At 36.4% G+C, this 13,279-nt stretch overlaps 1 protein-coding gene across 5 annotated transcripts in view; it reads left to right on the plus strand.

Moving 5' to 3' along the window:
* Positions 1 to 12,469, plus strand: part of SNX10 (sorting nexin 10) — a 74,228-nt gene extending 61,759 nt beyond the window's left edge. For all 5 annotated transcript variants that reach the window (XM_054692434.1, XM_037509548.2, XM_037509528.2 and 2 more), the window contains 4 exons: positions 1,690 to 1,790; positions 2,189 to 2,287; positions 9,003 to 9,215; positions 9,668 to 12,469. In XM_054692434.1, the coding sequence (XP_054548409.1) occupies positions 1,690 to 1,790; positions 2,189 to 2,287; positions 9,003 to 9,215; positions 9,668 to 9,749 (495 nt within the window). In that variant the 3' untranslated portion in view covers positions 9,750 to 12,469. The remainder of the gene's footprint in view (positions 1 to 1,689; positions 1,791 to 2,188; positions 2,288 to 9,002; positions 9,216 to 9,667) is intronic.
* Positions 12,470 to 13,279: the final 810 nt, after the last annotated feature.

Here is a 13,279-nt window from a genome sequence, read left to right on the forward strand (position 1 = left end):
ATATCAGGTTCCTGAAATCTTAGCATTTCCTTGGAACTCTAAAATAGTGGACAATAGCTGGGTAGTCCATCACATATAAATTCCACTGAACTTGAAAGAATTATAGAGAGACTTTAGTCTGATGTAGGCACCAGAAGAATTTCTAGTTACTGACATCCAAAATGATTCAGAACAGAGAAATTAAAGGGAATTGCAGTTAACCCAGTCTGTGTCTAGGGTGTCAGGAGTCTCCCTGCTGTAGACTGGTGATCTCCAGGGAGAGAGCTCTGAGAACTAGCTGCCCAAGCCTCGTTAGGGCACTAATCTTGGAGTAAATGGCCTGCTGGCTTAGTCCCCAAGGATTACATTAGAATGAGGCCCTGGTATGCTTTGATATCCACACAGAATGGTATTGGGTCACAGCCTCCGTCCAGCTTGTTTTGCTGTTATATTGTCAAAGATTGATGGGGTGTAGACCAATAGCTTCTTAAGGGCTCAGTCTCTTCAATTCTCTGAATCCTGGGGTTTTCTGAATATTATGAAGTTCAGGTGTACCAGGAATCATGCCATACATTTCGCGGGAATGGTTTAAGAACTAATGTACATAATCACTTAGATTTCCCCAGGAAAACAACGGCTGGGTGCTTAAATGGTGGAATAATGACAGTTTTTTAAATAATACAAATCTTGAAGATAAAAAATTTTTGTTTGACAATATAAACATGAAATCAAATTTTGAAATAGAGCAAATAGACATCCTTTTACAAAACCAAGAGGCAAATTATTTTTGAGTCTCTTGTCTTACCCAAAGGAGAAGCAAATGTATTTGCTAGTCTTATGTTTACCCACAGGAGAAGGATTGCAGTTCTCCTTAGGATGGGGACTCTCTAGGTGGCTTTCTCCAAGTATGCCTTAGGGTAGCTGGAAGGAAACCAACATCTAGTAACTAATAATAATATTAACAGGTAACACTTGCTAGCTGCTTATTAGACCTTACAACCACTCTGTGGAGTAAGGGTACACTGTTTCATCCATGGTTTACCAGTCAAGAAATTGGAGCTTCAGGTGACTTGCTTTTAGCAGAACTAGGGCTGAAATTTGTCCCTCCTCACCTCCGCCCTACCAAGTGGATGCTTGTCCCCTCTGCCAAGCCTCTCTCGAACTCAGATCACACTCCCTTTCTCATCTCACTTAGAAAGGAAATGATACACTCTTTTTAAAAAGTGATTTCAGGATTCCTGGTGATTGTGTGGTCTTCAGCAATGCAATGTCAAGGACAGATGGCTTCTGTGATGTCATGTCAAGGTCATGAGAAGGTATCTCTAACCCCCAAAGTTTCCTCCAGCTACATGGATGGTAGCTGGATTGTGTTAAAAGGCAACAAATGATACTTAGGGTTTGTTTCATTTTTGTGACTCATCTTTGAAAGGAATGTAATAGAACAGGGGGCTGCTTCGGGTCCCAGGGAGTGGCCAGGTCATGTCTTGCCCCGCGACAGCACAGCTCATTCATGTCATCCCAGCTGACTTCTGGGCTGTTGTATTGATGGATCATGTGCCAGGTTTCAGAATCAGGCATAGCTACAAATATGCTTTTCGTTGTTTAAATCCTACTTGAAATCAATCTTGGGACCACATATTGAATTATTGATATAAGAAAAACATTTTTTTCCCTCAAGTGAGACTCATAATTTCCTTTTTCTCTAAACAGACTAATAGCATGTGTTTTACCATGAAAACATCATGTGTACGAAGAAGATATAGAGAATTTGTGTGGCTGAGGCAGAGACTCCAAAGTAATGCACTGCTGGTGTAAGTGATTTTTTTTTTTAAAGAGTATATTGAGGAGATTATTACATTCAATATTTAATAGTTGACATGCATCAAGATATACAAATATAGACGTTCTTGATTGCAATTACAGCTTTGGTTTTGTAGCTGTTACATCTAAGTTTGAAACTGATCGCTCGAATTCTACCACCTTTTATGAGTATTGCTTGGAAAAGTACTGAGAAATGTTTTAAATAGGTTTCTCTAAGTTAATTGATTTGCTCATCCCCTTATTATATTTGTAATATATGTAACTATATTGTAGTTTTGTGATAATTATTAATATGCATAATTTGCTTGGTAATAATAACTCTGGGGGTTTCTATAACTAACTTCCTTTGCTTTGATGATTAAACACATTTTATTTTCTTTTTCATAAGACAACTGCCAGAACTGCCATCTAAAAACTTATTTTTCAATATGAATAATCGCCAACATGTAGATCAACGTCGACAGGGTTTGGAAGATTTCCTCAGAAAGTAAGTATGCAGAAATGCTTGTGGCCACACAGGGATGTGAGCAGTGTGCTTTGCAAGAGTTGTGTGACCTGTGATGGTGTGTGTTGGGGGGAATATGACATTCCTGAAATGCTAATAATCAGCCCAGCAGTTCATTTCCTATATTAGAGCGCCATCTTGTGGTTCACATCATAGGTGTCTATTTGGGACCAAATCTAGAAAGTAAACAATGAATTAATTGAATCAGAATATCATCCCTTAAAGTATAAAGTAGATCCAAATTACTTGGGAGTTTAGTTGACTAAAGTAAAATTTTCCAGGAAATAAATGTGCCTTATTAAAAGGCACTTATTAAAAACTGTCTTCATTCACAAAATTTAGCTCTGAAAGACCAAATCAGTTCTACAATGGATGACTGATGCCCTCTGGATGCCTTTATATGAATAGTTTACTCTTTGGAGGGAATGATTATAAGGGAGTATTTATTGGCATTTGAATAGTTTCAATAGGTTATTCATTCTGGATTACTACATGATGGTATGTACTGCAGTTAAAGTAACTTGGATTCACGTCACTATAATTTTTCACACTCTTTAGAATGCTACAGTATCTATCCCATAGAACAGCACATATGTTTGCTCACATTCTTTGATGTCAGGCTGCCTGGGTTCAAATCTGACTGGAGGCTCGGGCAAGTCTTTTATAAAATGGGCTTAATGATAGTACTTAATTCGTAAGGTTGTTGAGAGGATTAAGTGAGTTAATAAATACAAAGCATGTGCAGCAATGTCTGGTATATAATATGTACTACCTAAGTACTGGCTTTAGTAGTTTAATGCACTTAACAAGTGAAATCATGTTATACCAGATTTTTCAAATGCCCTATTTTATAGATAAAGAAATAAGGTGGGTGATAGGACTAGTTAGTGCAGGTCTAGTCTTCTGAACTATCTTTTTCTGCTTGCTTCAGGATCTGAAGTAATCTCTTTTTGAGTTCACCAAATGGTACCTTAGAACTGGCCAGAAATAATGCACTAGCTTCTCACCACACCCCTCACTCCTGAGAGATTTGGGTATGACGTATATATATGAATATTGACATTTATTTCTATTAGATCAGTAGAATGCTTTCCTCTGAAGGTGTTATGGAGGCAGGTAGAAACATCCAAGATTAAAAATTGGGGGATGGGGGAAGAAAAAGAAGCCAGAGGTAAAATGATAGGTGATCAGAAAAACAGATTAACCCAGCTAACTCCTTGGAAAACATCAGAGTGGTATCATTTTGGGTGTCACAGCCACGAGAGAACAAAGACTTGGTCAGTTTTGTCCTGCCCTTTCCTCCCGAGGATAGCTCCAGTTTTAATTGTCCCCTGTACGAGACCCAGGTGGTTGATGGCCTTGCTCTTAAGATGTGGTCCCTGCTGCCTGGCGTGCAGTGAGGCTGTCGCTCCAGATGCTGCCCGGGGAGGCTGCAGATTGGCCATTGCCAGTGAGGCCTAGATGGGGACAGCCAGTCTTGCTGTCGCTGTCAGCACTGGGGAGCTGCTTGTCTGCTGGACGGAAGTCTTACTTAGGTCAGAGGGCAGCACGTGCCTCTGTATTTATGTGCTAGTTAAGCATGGAGCATGTGTTTTTGACCAGGAATAACTTCATTGTTTTCAATACGACCTTTCCTTCCATAGTTGAGCTACCAAATAAATGACTGAGTATCATTCTGTGCAGTGGGGTCACGCCGGCATTAGGTTATTTTTTTTTGCATATGTTGTCATTTGACTGTTTGCTGGTTGAATTTGATGCAGATGACAGAGTAGAAAGTGTCCTGGGTCTGGAGTATGAGCAGGGATCCAGGTCTCCCATGCATCTTAGATTCTGATTTTTTTCAGGCTCTATAACCTTGTAAAAGTCACTAAAGTCTTTTAAGCCTTGGTCTGCTAGCAGAGTGCCCTCCTGTCGCTCATGGGTTGCCATCCTCACTGGTTGTTGGTATCGTTCTGATGGTGGCTCGGGAAGGGCTCTATTCAATATATTTATTAAGTGGCTCCTTCAGACCCTGCTGGGTTCTGGAGATAGAGGGCTGCACAATGTGGACTCAAGTTCTTGTGTTCTGGAGCTTCCACTGCAGTGGCGATGCACGGTATGTAATTCAGGGCATGACGAGATTCACTAAACTGGATCTGGATCACATCCAGAAGCCACATCATGGAGCAGACCCTGAGTTCTCCTGTGGTGTTTTTGTTCTACTTTGGTAGGTAAACATATGCCTTCAAACTGATGAGCTTTATATTAAAAACAAAAGCTGGTGGTTCTCTGTGGCTTGGACCTGATCTAAGCAAGGAGTCTTATACCATATCACATGGCTGTAGTCAGGCCTGACCTAAGCCTTGTTTCCCCACTCCATTCTGTGTCCCTCAGATTCTCACACACAACTCCCCTGTTCTTTGTCCAGTTTCTGTATAAGTGGTAACCTTACATGTCTTTGCCCCTGGTATACTCTCCCTGTCTTCGTTTCTCACACACCTCCCTTCTGTCCCCCTGCACAGTACCCCCACCCCTAGCCCAAAGCCACTATGGGAATCTGGGTGCCACCTGCAACTCAGACACCTCAGTGCCGCGGCCTGACCTCTGTTAAATGTCTTCTTGGGGCCCCACTCTTTACCCATGAAGTAGAGCTACACCAGTAGCCTTCACTGCGCTCATTGTACAATGCTTTGGGAACTTGTGAGGAAAGACAACACGGCATTAAAATGTGAAATGTGCTTGCATTCTAGCTATTTAGCATATATTTAAAAATGTTTTTTTCTATAAGTTTTGAATCAAGAACATCATTTGTATTCAACCTCCAGAAACGGCGCCACCTCTGTGCACATGCGTGTGTGTGTCCAGTATGATTTCTTTTCATTTTTAGGTCAGTTGTGAAATAATACATATTTAATAGCAAAGTACATATCCAGGCCAATTCACAGAGGAATTAGAGAGGAATTGGTTCTTTGACTAGGTGCCAAATAAGAATAATTTATACCATTTAATGAACATTTGCTGTATGTTTAGCTTTTTACATTTTTACCAAATACCTCTAACAATTCTAGGGGTTGGATGTTTACTCAGTTTTATACACAAGAGAATTGCAGGGAAGGTGGAGGAACTATATTAATCTTAGGAACCAGCCAATTTATAATTAGCAGAACTCTTCAATGCTGGCTAAATTTGGCCAGTACAATGGTGATATTTTTCTATTGTATTAATTTTTCCTCAATCTTGGCCATAATTTTCCTTTCGGATACCCCCCTGTCCCAAGTCTAATTATAAACTGAAAGTTACTTCTATCAACAGTTATGGTAAAGGAAAGTTAAAGACTAAAATTATAAGTTCTTTTGGTAAGTCTCTAACTCTGAATTAATGTTAAGCATTCCTATTAATTTTTTAATTTGATCGACATCAGGAACAGAAGCTAGCTTTCCTTCCTTACTGAATGAATCCCATTAATCTAACTGTATTTTTACAACGTAGACCTTTGTATTACGGTTTAGTATTTCTTAGAAATTTAAGGAATTTTTTTACAGGAGGATCTCACTGTAAAACTACAGCTAGTTTTACTTTCTCTCTCTCTCTCTCTCTCTCTCTCTCTCTCTCTCTCTCTCTCTCTCTCTCTCTCTCTCTCTCTCTCTCTCTCCTCTCTCCTTTATAACTCCTTGTGTTCAATAGAGGGCGCCATAGCACACATCATGAATGTCTTCAGTGAAGATTTGTAGGTTTTATTTTTTGCTCATGGTGAGAGGTAAACAGGCTGAGTTAATTTTTTCTCCCTACATGAAGCTGCTAGCCTTCCACACTCTATCCACATGTCTATATTTATCCTTATATTGTGTGCTGTAGACCTAGGGTTTCCTTAGTTAGGATTAAACGGTTCTGCATAGCTATTTATTGTTCTTAATTGAACCAATATATAATACACCTAATAAAATCATGTGGAGGAAAACCAGATTTTCAACTTGTGTAATTCAGAGGAAAAACAGGTTTTCCTATAAAGTTTTGTGTAAAGTTATAATGGGGGAGGAATAACTTTTGACTCATGTTGTAAATATCTTTTCAGAAATTCCTTTAAAATCCTAGAGACTAGTTTTTATTCCTTTTATAAAGCCTTGAACATTATATACATTTATTTTTATGGCAGTTTAATTTAAAAAATGGCATTTTGTTGACTTTTACATAATAATCTTTATGTTTGAAGTTGATTTTCTGCTACTAGATTTGTTCGGTGTGGAGACAAGTGTGAGTCAGGTAGAAAAAGGCCTTGATATGATGAGGATGGCAGTCATAGTTCTTACTGATATATACAGTAAATCAGATATTAATTAAAATGAGCTAATTATGCTGACCGAACCAGTTGGGAAAATGCTAATAATTTTGTAATTTTAATTTCGGAATGAAATATATGACTAAAAATAAAAAGCACAGATACTTTTTGTTGTTGTCTATATCCATGGCCATGGTGGCATAAATTTAGCTAATGACACCAAGGAAACAAACCCAACATGGTGCCCAGCAGATACACGATGCTTGCTTGAACTCTGAGCCTGTGCGCGTGTTCATGGTCCCTCCCCAGCCACATCTCTCTCTAACTGGCAGTGCCTAGCTCCCCATTCTTTTTTCACCTGGGTGTCCTCCAGGTGGCAGTATTAAGCAGATAACACTGGAAAATAATGAGTCTAATGTACAGTAAAATTGGAAATTGAATTATAGCTCAAGAAAAAGGACAGTAGCCTTGAGGTCCCGATCAACCTGGACTCTGATCACTTTTGTTGGCTGTACCCATGTGTTAGGTTACTCGCAAGTTAATAACAGCGTGTGAGCAGTTCAAGGCTCAGTAGAATTGCTTTAGACATGAAATAAAGCGAAAATGAATTTGTGTCCAATATCATTGGCATTAGTGCTCATTACTTTTGTGGTGTAATGCCTCGAACCATCTAAAATCAATTTTAAAGATTACCCATTATTTTATAAAGAAAATAAAACACATTTCCAACAGAAACAAAGCAGTAAGTGTAATCCTATGAACAGTTACTGTGTGTGGCTGGCAGGAAACCACTGACAGAAGGACACAGGAAACACTCCGTTCAAACTTCACAGCAAAATGCGAGTTAATATTAATGGGTCGTTGCTATATAAATCTTTTCTTGATTTGAAGTATTTAAAACAAGAGTGGTAAACATTTGTAAATGTAGAAAATAAATCTCAAAGAGTAGTAAAAGGGATTTACTACTTTACTACTTGTACTTGGTAAATTAATCTTTACCATGTGATTCCCTGTGATCTTCTGGGAGAGCCTAGGGCAGAGGACATGGAGGAGGGGGAAGTATTTAGCTGCTTAGCTTGAGATTTTACCTTTTAAAAAGCACAAAGGCTTCTCTTTTCCTTTTGGTAACCCAGTCAAGAATACTTTCTCACCCTGTATTTGTAAGCCTTTAACATAAGCAAAGGGAACGATTCGACTTTGGTTTTATATGATGCATTTTTAGACGGTTGCCTTCTTGAAGAAATAATTGTTTTAGTTTGAAGAAAAGGAAGTATTCTAATGACCTTGGGTTTAAAGAAATTGGTATGAATGGCCAAAACATACTTACTTTTCTAATTACTCGTTTAAAAATGCAGAGTATAATGTAAGCCTCATAAGGTCTGAGATACATGATTTGTTTTTTTTATTTTTCCATAGATCTCTGAAAATCCCATGTTGGGCAAAACTTTAGTTGGGTTTTAGTGTTCTAGTTTTGTCCCCTACGTGTTGTCTTAATGCTATTTAATTATGGATCTATTAATATGGACTGAACTATCATATATCAAACTTTGTTATGAAGATAAAACCAACTTTTATTTAACTATGAGTGTACTTTGTCTTGGTTTCCTATTCTAAGACATATATTTTAAGGAAGAAAACACTCAATAATAGTAATAAATGCAAATTTTGCTCTAGGGTAGTTTTTAATCTTCTATGTAGTTCTAATACTCGAGTAGAAATTTGTACAATCTTTGTAAACTTGGATCTTGAGCGTGGGAAGGATAGTATGTACTTATCACAAGACTTCAGATTTTAATTACATACATGGTAAAATTGGCTGAGAGCAATTTTACTTGTTGGCTCATTTTAACACAGATATGCAGCATTGCTGAAGATTTTTGAGAAATTTCCAGCTGATTTTCAATATTCGAAAATGGCCACTTCTCAACTGAGCCCTTGTAAACTTGTTCATAAGCTTCCTTGTAAAGTTTTAAAATGTGAAACATGCTGAGAAATGTATTGACTTTTAAATATAATTTTAATAGTAGTTGAAAGTTTTGATGTCTCATGACAGCCAAGCCAGTAAAGATCACAGAAGTGACGTGCTGCTTGGCAGTAAATTTTTTTAAAAAGTAGCATAAATTTCTCTGACTATATAAGCAAAATATTTCCATAATTAATCCACATGGTCATAACAGATGGTTAAATTGAAGAAATGTCCTTGAAGTTATTCTTTTAACAGATGTTCTTAACTATTAGCTTCATGTTTTTACTCACCTAAATTTCCAAATAATTGAATAAAAGTTAACATATGCTTTCATCCCTTTAATAGGCAGAGTCTGTAATTGATGAAAAGTTTGCTATAGTAGAGAAATGACTTCGGTGGCACATTACTCTGTTTTCTCTCTCTCACCTATAATTGTCCACCCCTGCTCACCAATCACCCCCGTTTCTCTCACTTAGGGTCCTACAGAACGCACTTTTGCTCTCAGACAGCAGCCTTCACCTCTTCTTGCAGAGCCATCTGAACTCAGAAGACATAGAGGCGTGTGTTTCTGGGCAGACTAAGTACTCCGTAGAAGAAGCGATTCACAAGTTTGCCTTGATGAACAGACGTTTCCCCGAAGAAGATGAAGAAGGAAAAAAGGAAAATGATATAGATTATGATTCAGAAAGGTATTTCCTGGCGTTTTGATTTAATGTATACATATTTATACAACACATAGTGCACATATGCATGTGTATAGATATATACACTCACTTCACTTTTTTGTTGATGTAATACTAAGATAATGAAAAAATTAATTGACTGAGATTTTATTGAGCTGTGACAGCTCATCATAGTAGTCTTCACACACACCTCCACACTGAATTAATGAATGCAGTAGAAATTCAATTATCTGCATTCTGATTATGTGACTTTCATTTAGTCAGACTTGAATTATTCGCGTTTAAATTATCTAGCTAAAAAAATATCCAACTGCACTCCAAATGGCTAATTAAAAGTCCAAATTTCCTGTCTCTCTTTGTGACTGGAGATAATTAAAGTTCTCCTCTGTTACTCAGGCTTTGAGTGTGTTGTGAAAACCAATTTCCTCTTTTTATTATTTCCCCCTCTTCTTTTCCAGTTCATCCTCTGGGTTTGGACATAGTAGTGATGACAGCAGTTCACATGGATGTAAAATGAGCACAGCTCCGCAAGAATCCTGAAAAATAATTCTAATGTTAACATCTGAGGAACAGCAAATGATGTCCAGTCATAGGGAAGAAAGCTTGCTAATAATATATTCTTACCTAAAGTTCACTGTCATGATGTTAGGTATTTAAATTCTTACGAGCCTCTGGGTTGTTTATTAGTGGTATTTTTCCATTGTCTTATTTTGGTTAAGCTTCTGTAATAAGCTAAAAGCCTGTGAATGCAATACTTACCTCCCTAGGCAGACATTACTGGTAAAACAAGAACCTATTGTGAATGATTTATATGTGTAAAATATAGAGTTGGCTTATTGAATCTTAAAAGATAGGTAAATAGGTAGCATTTAAAATCCAGGTAGCGCATTCCTTCTTGTATCAATGGAGCAGTGTTACTATAAACACAGTGTGTTTGGTCTTCACCACTATAAAGACCCACAGCAGCTTAGACCAACCTGTCTCTTTCAGACATGCGGCTCCTGTTTTGTGGACACCTCCCCTGCACTGGAAACACTACTTTTTGGGTGTTTGAGATATTTTAGGAGCGTTTAACCTTTCCAGTATTCTATTTCACACTCAGATGGAATATGTATATTATCACTAGAGACATGTTAAAATAATGCTTTCATGTTAGAAAAACAGAACTACTACTAGTAATCTTGCAATGTATCAATTCAGACATCCATTTTCATTGTCCAAAAGCAGCTTAAACACATGGTTTCTAGAAAGAAATCATTTGTTGTCATTATCATTGTATAATTACAATTATAGTTTAATGATTTATTTTCTGACTAAATGTGTCATTCCTTATCACTAGATAACTTTCATTGGTTGGTACTTGTTACTTTTCTTAAAGTTAGAAATAGGATCTTATAAAAATTAATACATTTAATTTTACTAATGAATAGTCCCATAATGTAGAAAAAGGACATCAACTTGCTGATTTCAGAATTATTCATTTTAAATATGCCATTTCTTTTTAGGCATCTCCCTGAGGATGGGTATAATTTTACTAAAATATCTTTTTTTTTTTTTTTAGTGGCACAAAGATAAAAATGTCTAAAACTACTTTGCACATCAAATTTCAGATGAGACAGCATTTTCTTGAGATAATTGTCCAAGTTTCTTTCTTGTTAAATGGTACAGAATATCTCTGACACAGGAGGATATTTTCACATAACTGGGAAAACTTGTTGCTTTAATTAAATGTTACTTCATTTTGTTTTAACAAGGAGCTTAAAAGTCGCTGTATTAAAAAGTCTTTGAAATGCTTCTGAGAACAGAAACAAATGAAATTTAGAATAAGAATGATTTCCTTAACTTTTCCTGTTTTTGTTTTTTGTTTGGTCTAAAACATAATTAAACATTTGTAAATATTTTAATTTAATGTATCTTTGATACTGTGAATTTATCATTTAAAACTCATTATTTTTATTCAGGGGAAAAAAAGATTTAGCAATTTCTTTATCTTGCTAGCATGTGAAGTTTGCCATCTAGTCATTTAGGAGCAATCCCTCGCTCCTCAGTAATATTTATTTCATTTCACATTATTTCTGTATTACAGCAGTTTTCAAAAGCATCCAATGTACCACCAATTCTCATATTTTTATGATGTAACATAGCCATTATAATTGATATTAACTAATGCCCAATACCATGGTATATAAACTTCACAAGATCATCGTTTTCACATTAAACATGAAAAAATCAACTTAAGTTTGTTGGATTACTTATTTTACATGAGAGAATTTATTTCTTCAGATTTAGACCTAAATTCAGTATGTTTCTGAATGGCAATTTTTCACAAGAAACTTTGGTAAAATTTGTTTTACTATTCACTATAGTTGTAAACATTTGAGGCTTTTTGCGCTGACTTGATTGTTTTGCTATGTAAGCACTGGTTTCTTAAAACTGATTTCCTGCAGCTGAGATATTTAGATGAACTTCAGCCCCCAGTGGCTTTCTTGTTCTGTTCAAGCCTCTTACTTTTCTCTGGCTTATTTTCATAAAGTTTTCCTTAGGAAGAGAAACTAGTTACCTAAGTAAACTAAATATAGATTTGAAATTATTTTTAATGTAACTTAAAGAATTCAAATACTGGATGCTTTGTGATTTACATATAGCAAAACTGTTTTTCCCTGGCTAATTCTGACAGGGTGAACTTTCACTTCTAAAGCCAGTTTATAGGTTTTGTTTTAAAATTGGTTTTATTATATATAATCCGTACGTGTCAACAATAAAAGTCAACAACCTGTTACTTAGAGTTTCTTTTAAAGTCTCACTTGGAAGAAGCTGATTTAAAGTCTAGATAAAATTCAAAGTTTTAAAAATGACTGAAAAGCACAAATGTTTAAGCAATATTTTAAGTCCCTCTTAAAATACTAAGTATCTTGCAGTAGTTTTTCAAGCCTAGCTCTTATTTTATTGAATAATGACAAACAAGTGATTTGCAATAACCTTGCTATTGTAAGGTGAAAGAATAATATTTTTATGGCTGTAAAGAATTTGAACAAACTCATTTAATCTAACTATAGTTACCATTATATTCAACATAAGTTGTTTTATTGTTCTGAATTCAGTTTATAGTTTCTTTGTGCCTTAACCATTCATCCTCATTGAACTACTGTAGTGCAAATAAGATTTTCAGTGTTTCAGCTATAAAGGAAGACTTTATCACGAAAGGCCTCTAAAATTTTAAGACAAGAGCTAAACAAAAGATTATTCAGTTTCTAAATAGTTTTCCTCTTAATATTTAAATCACTGGTATCCTATTAACAGAACGAGATTTCTTTTCAATGGAGGAAACAATTTATTTCAGAACAATTGTGTTTTGTTTGGAATACATATCTTTTCTTAGTATATATAAACACATTGTCAAATACAAAATGCTGTCTGACATTATTCAATTTGACATTCAAAGCATAGACAATTTTCTTTGCAAATAAAGGTCGCTAAGAATTAATACATTTTAGTAAGTATGGAGCTTAAAATTTAAGGACGTAGATAAAAAACAATTTCTTTAAAACTTGCAACATTACAAAGGATTTTGGTTCTAGTCTTTGTCATATGCATCTCACAAACGAGTCACCATTGTCCCTTTAAGTCAGACACAATTGCTCTTCACTCTTGCTGGAAACTTTTCTAGATCATTGTTAGGAACAGTGCATTGGACATTAATTTAGTTAGCTGCGCAAACTCTGGTAGTTAATGACCCTTTTCTCTTTCTCCTAAATTCCAAAGATTTCTTTTCAAAAGCTATAGAGGAAAAAAATTAAGCTACAATTTCCTGCTGAATTTAAACTCTGGTCTAAAGACACTATGCAAATCTTTTATGCTAAAAGGAAAATACCCTTTCTCCCCCGACGAGAAGTGTAGATTCATCCAAAACCCCACACCGCTTGTCTTTGCTGCTAGAGGCACAGCACGGGCATAACTTGTGGTTGTGTTTTTGCTAGTTTCTTACCTCTGGGCCTTCTTTATAGCTTTGCCCCCCACCCCACCGGCGGTGCGGCTCCCGCGGCTGCACCCTCGGCCGCCTGTTGGCTGCG

Source organism: Talpa occidentalis, unplaced genomic scaffold (genome assembly GCF_014898055.3).
Source record: "Talpa occidentalis isolate TD23 unplaced genomic scaffold, MPIMG_talOcc4v2.1, whole genome shotgun sequence".
Classification (NCBI taxonomy): Eukaryota; Metazoa; Chordata; class Mammalia; order Eulipotyphla; family Talpidae; genus Talpa; species Talpa occidentalis.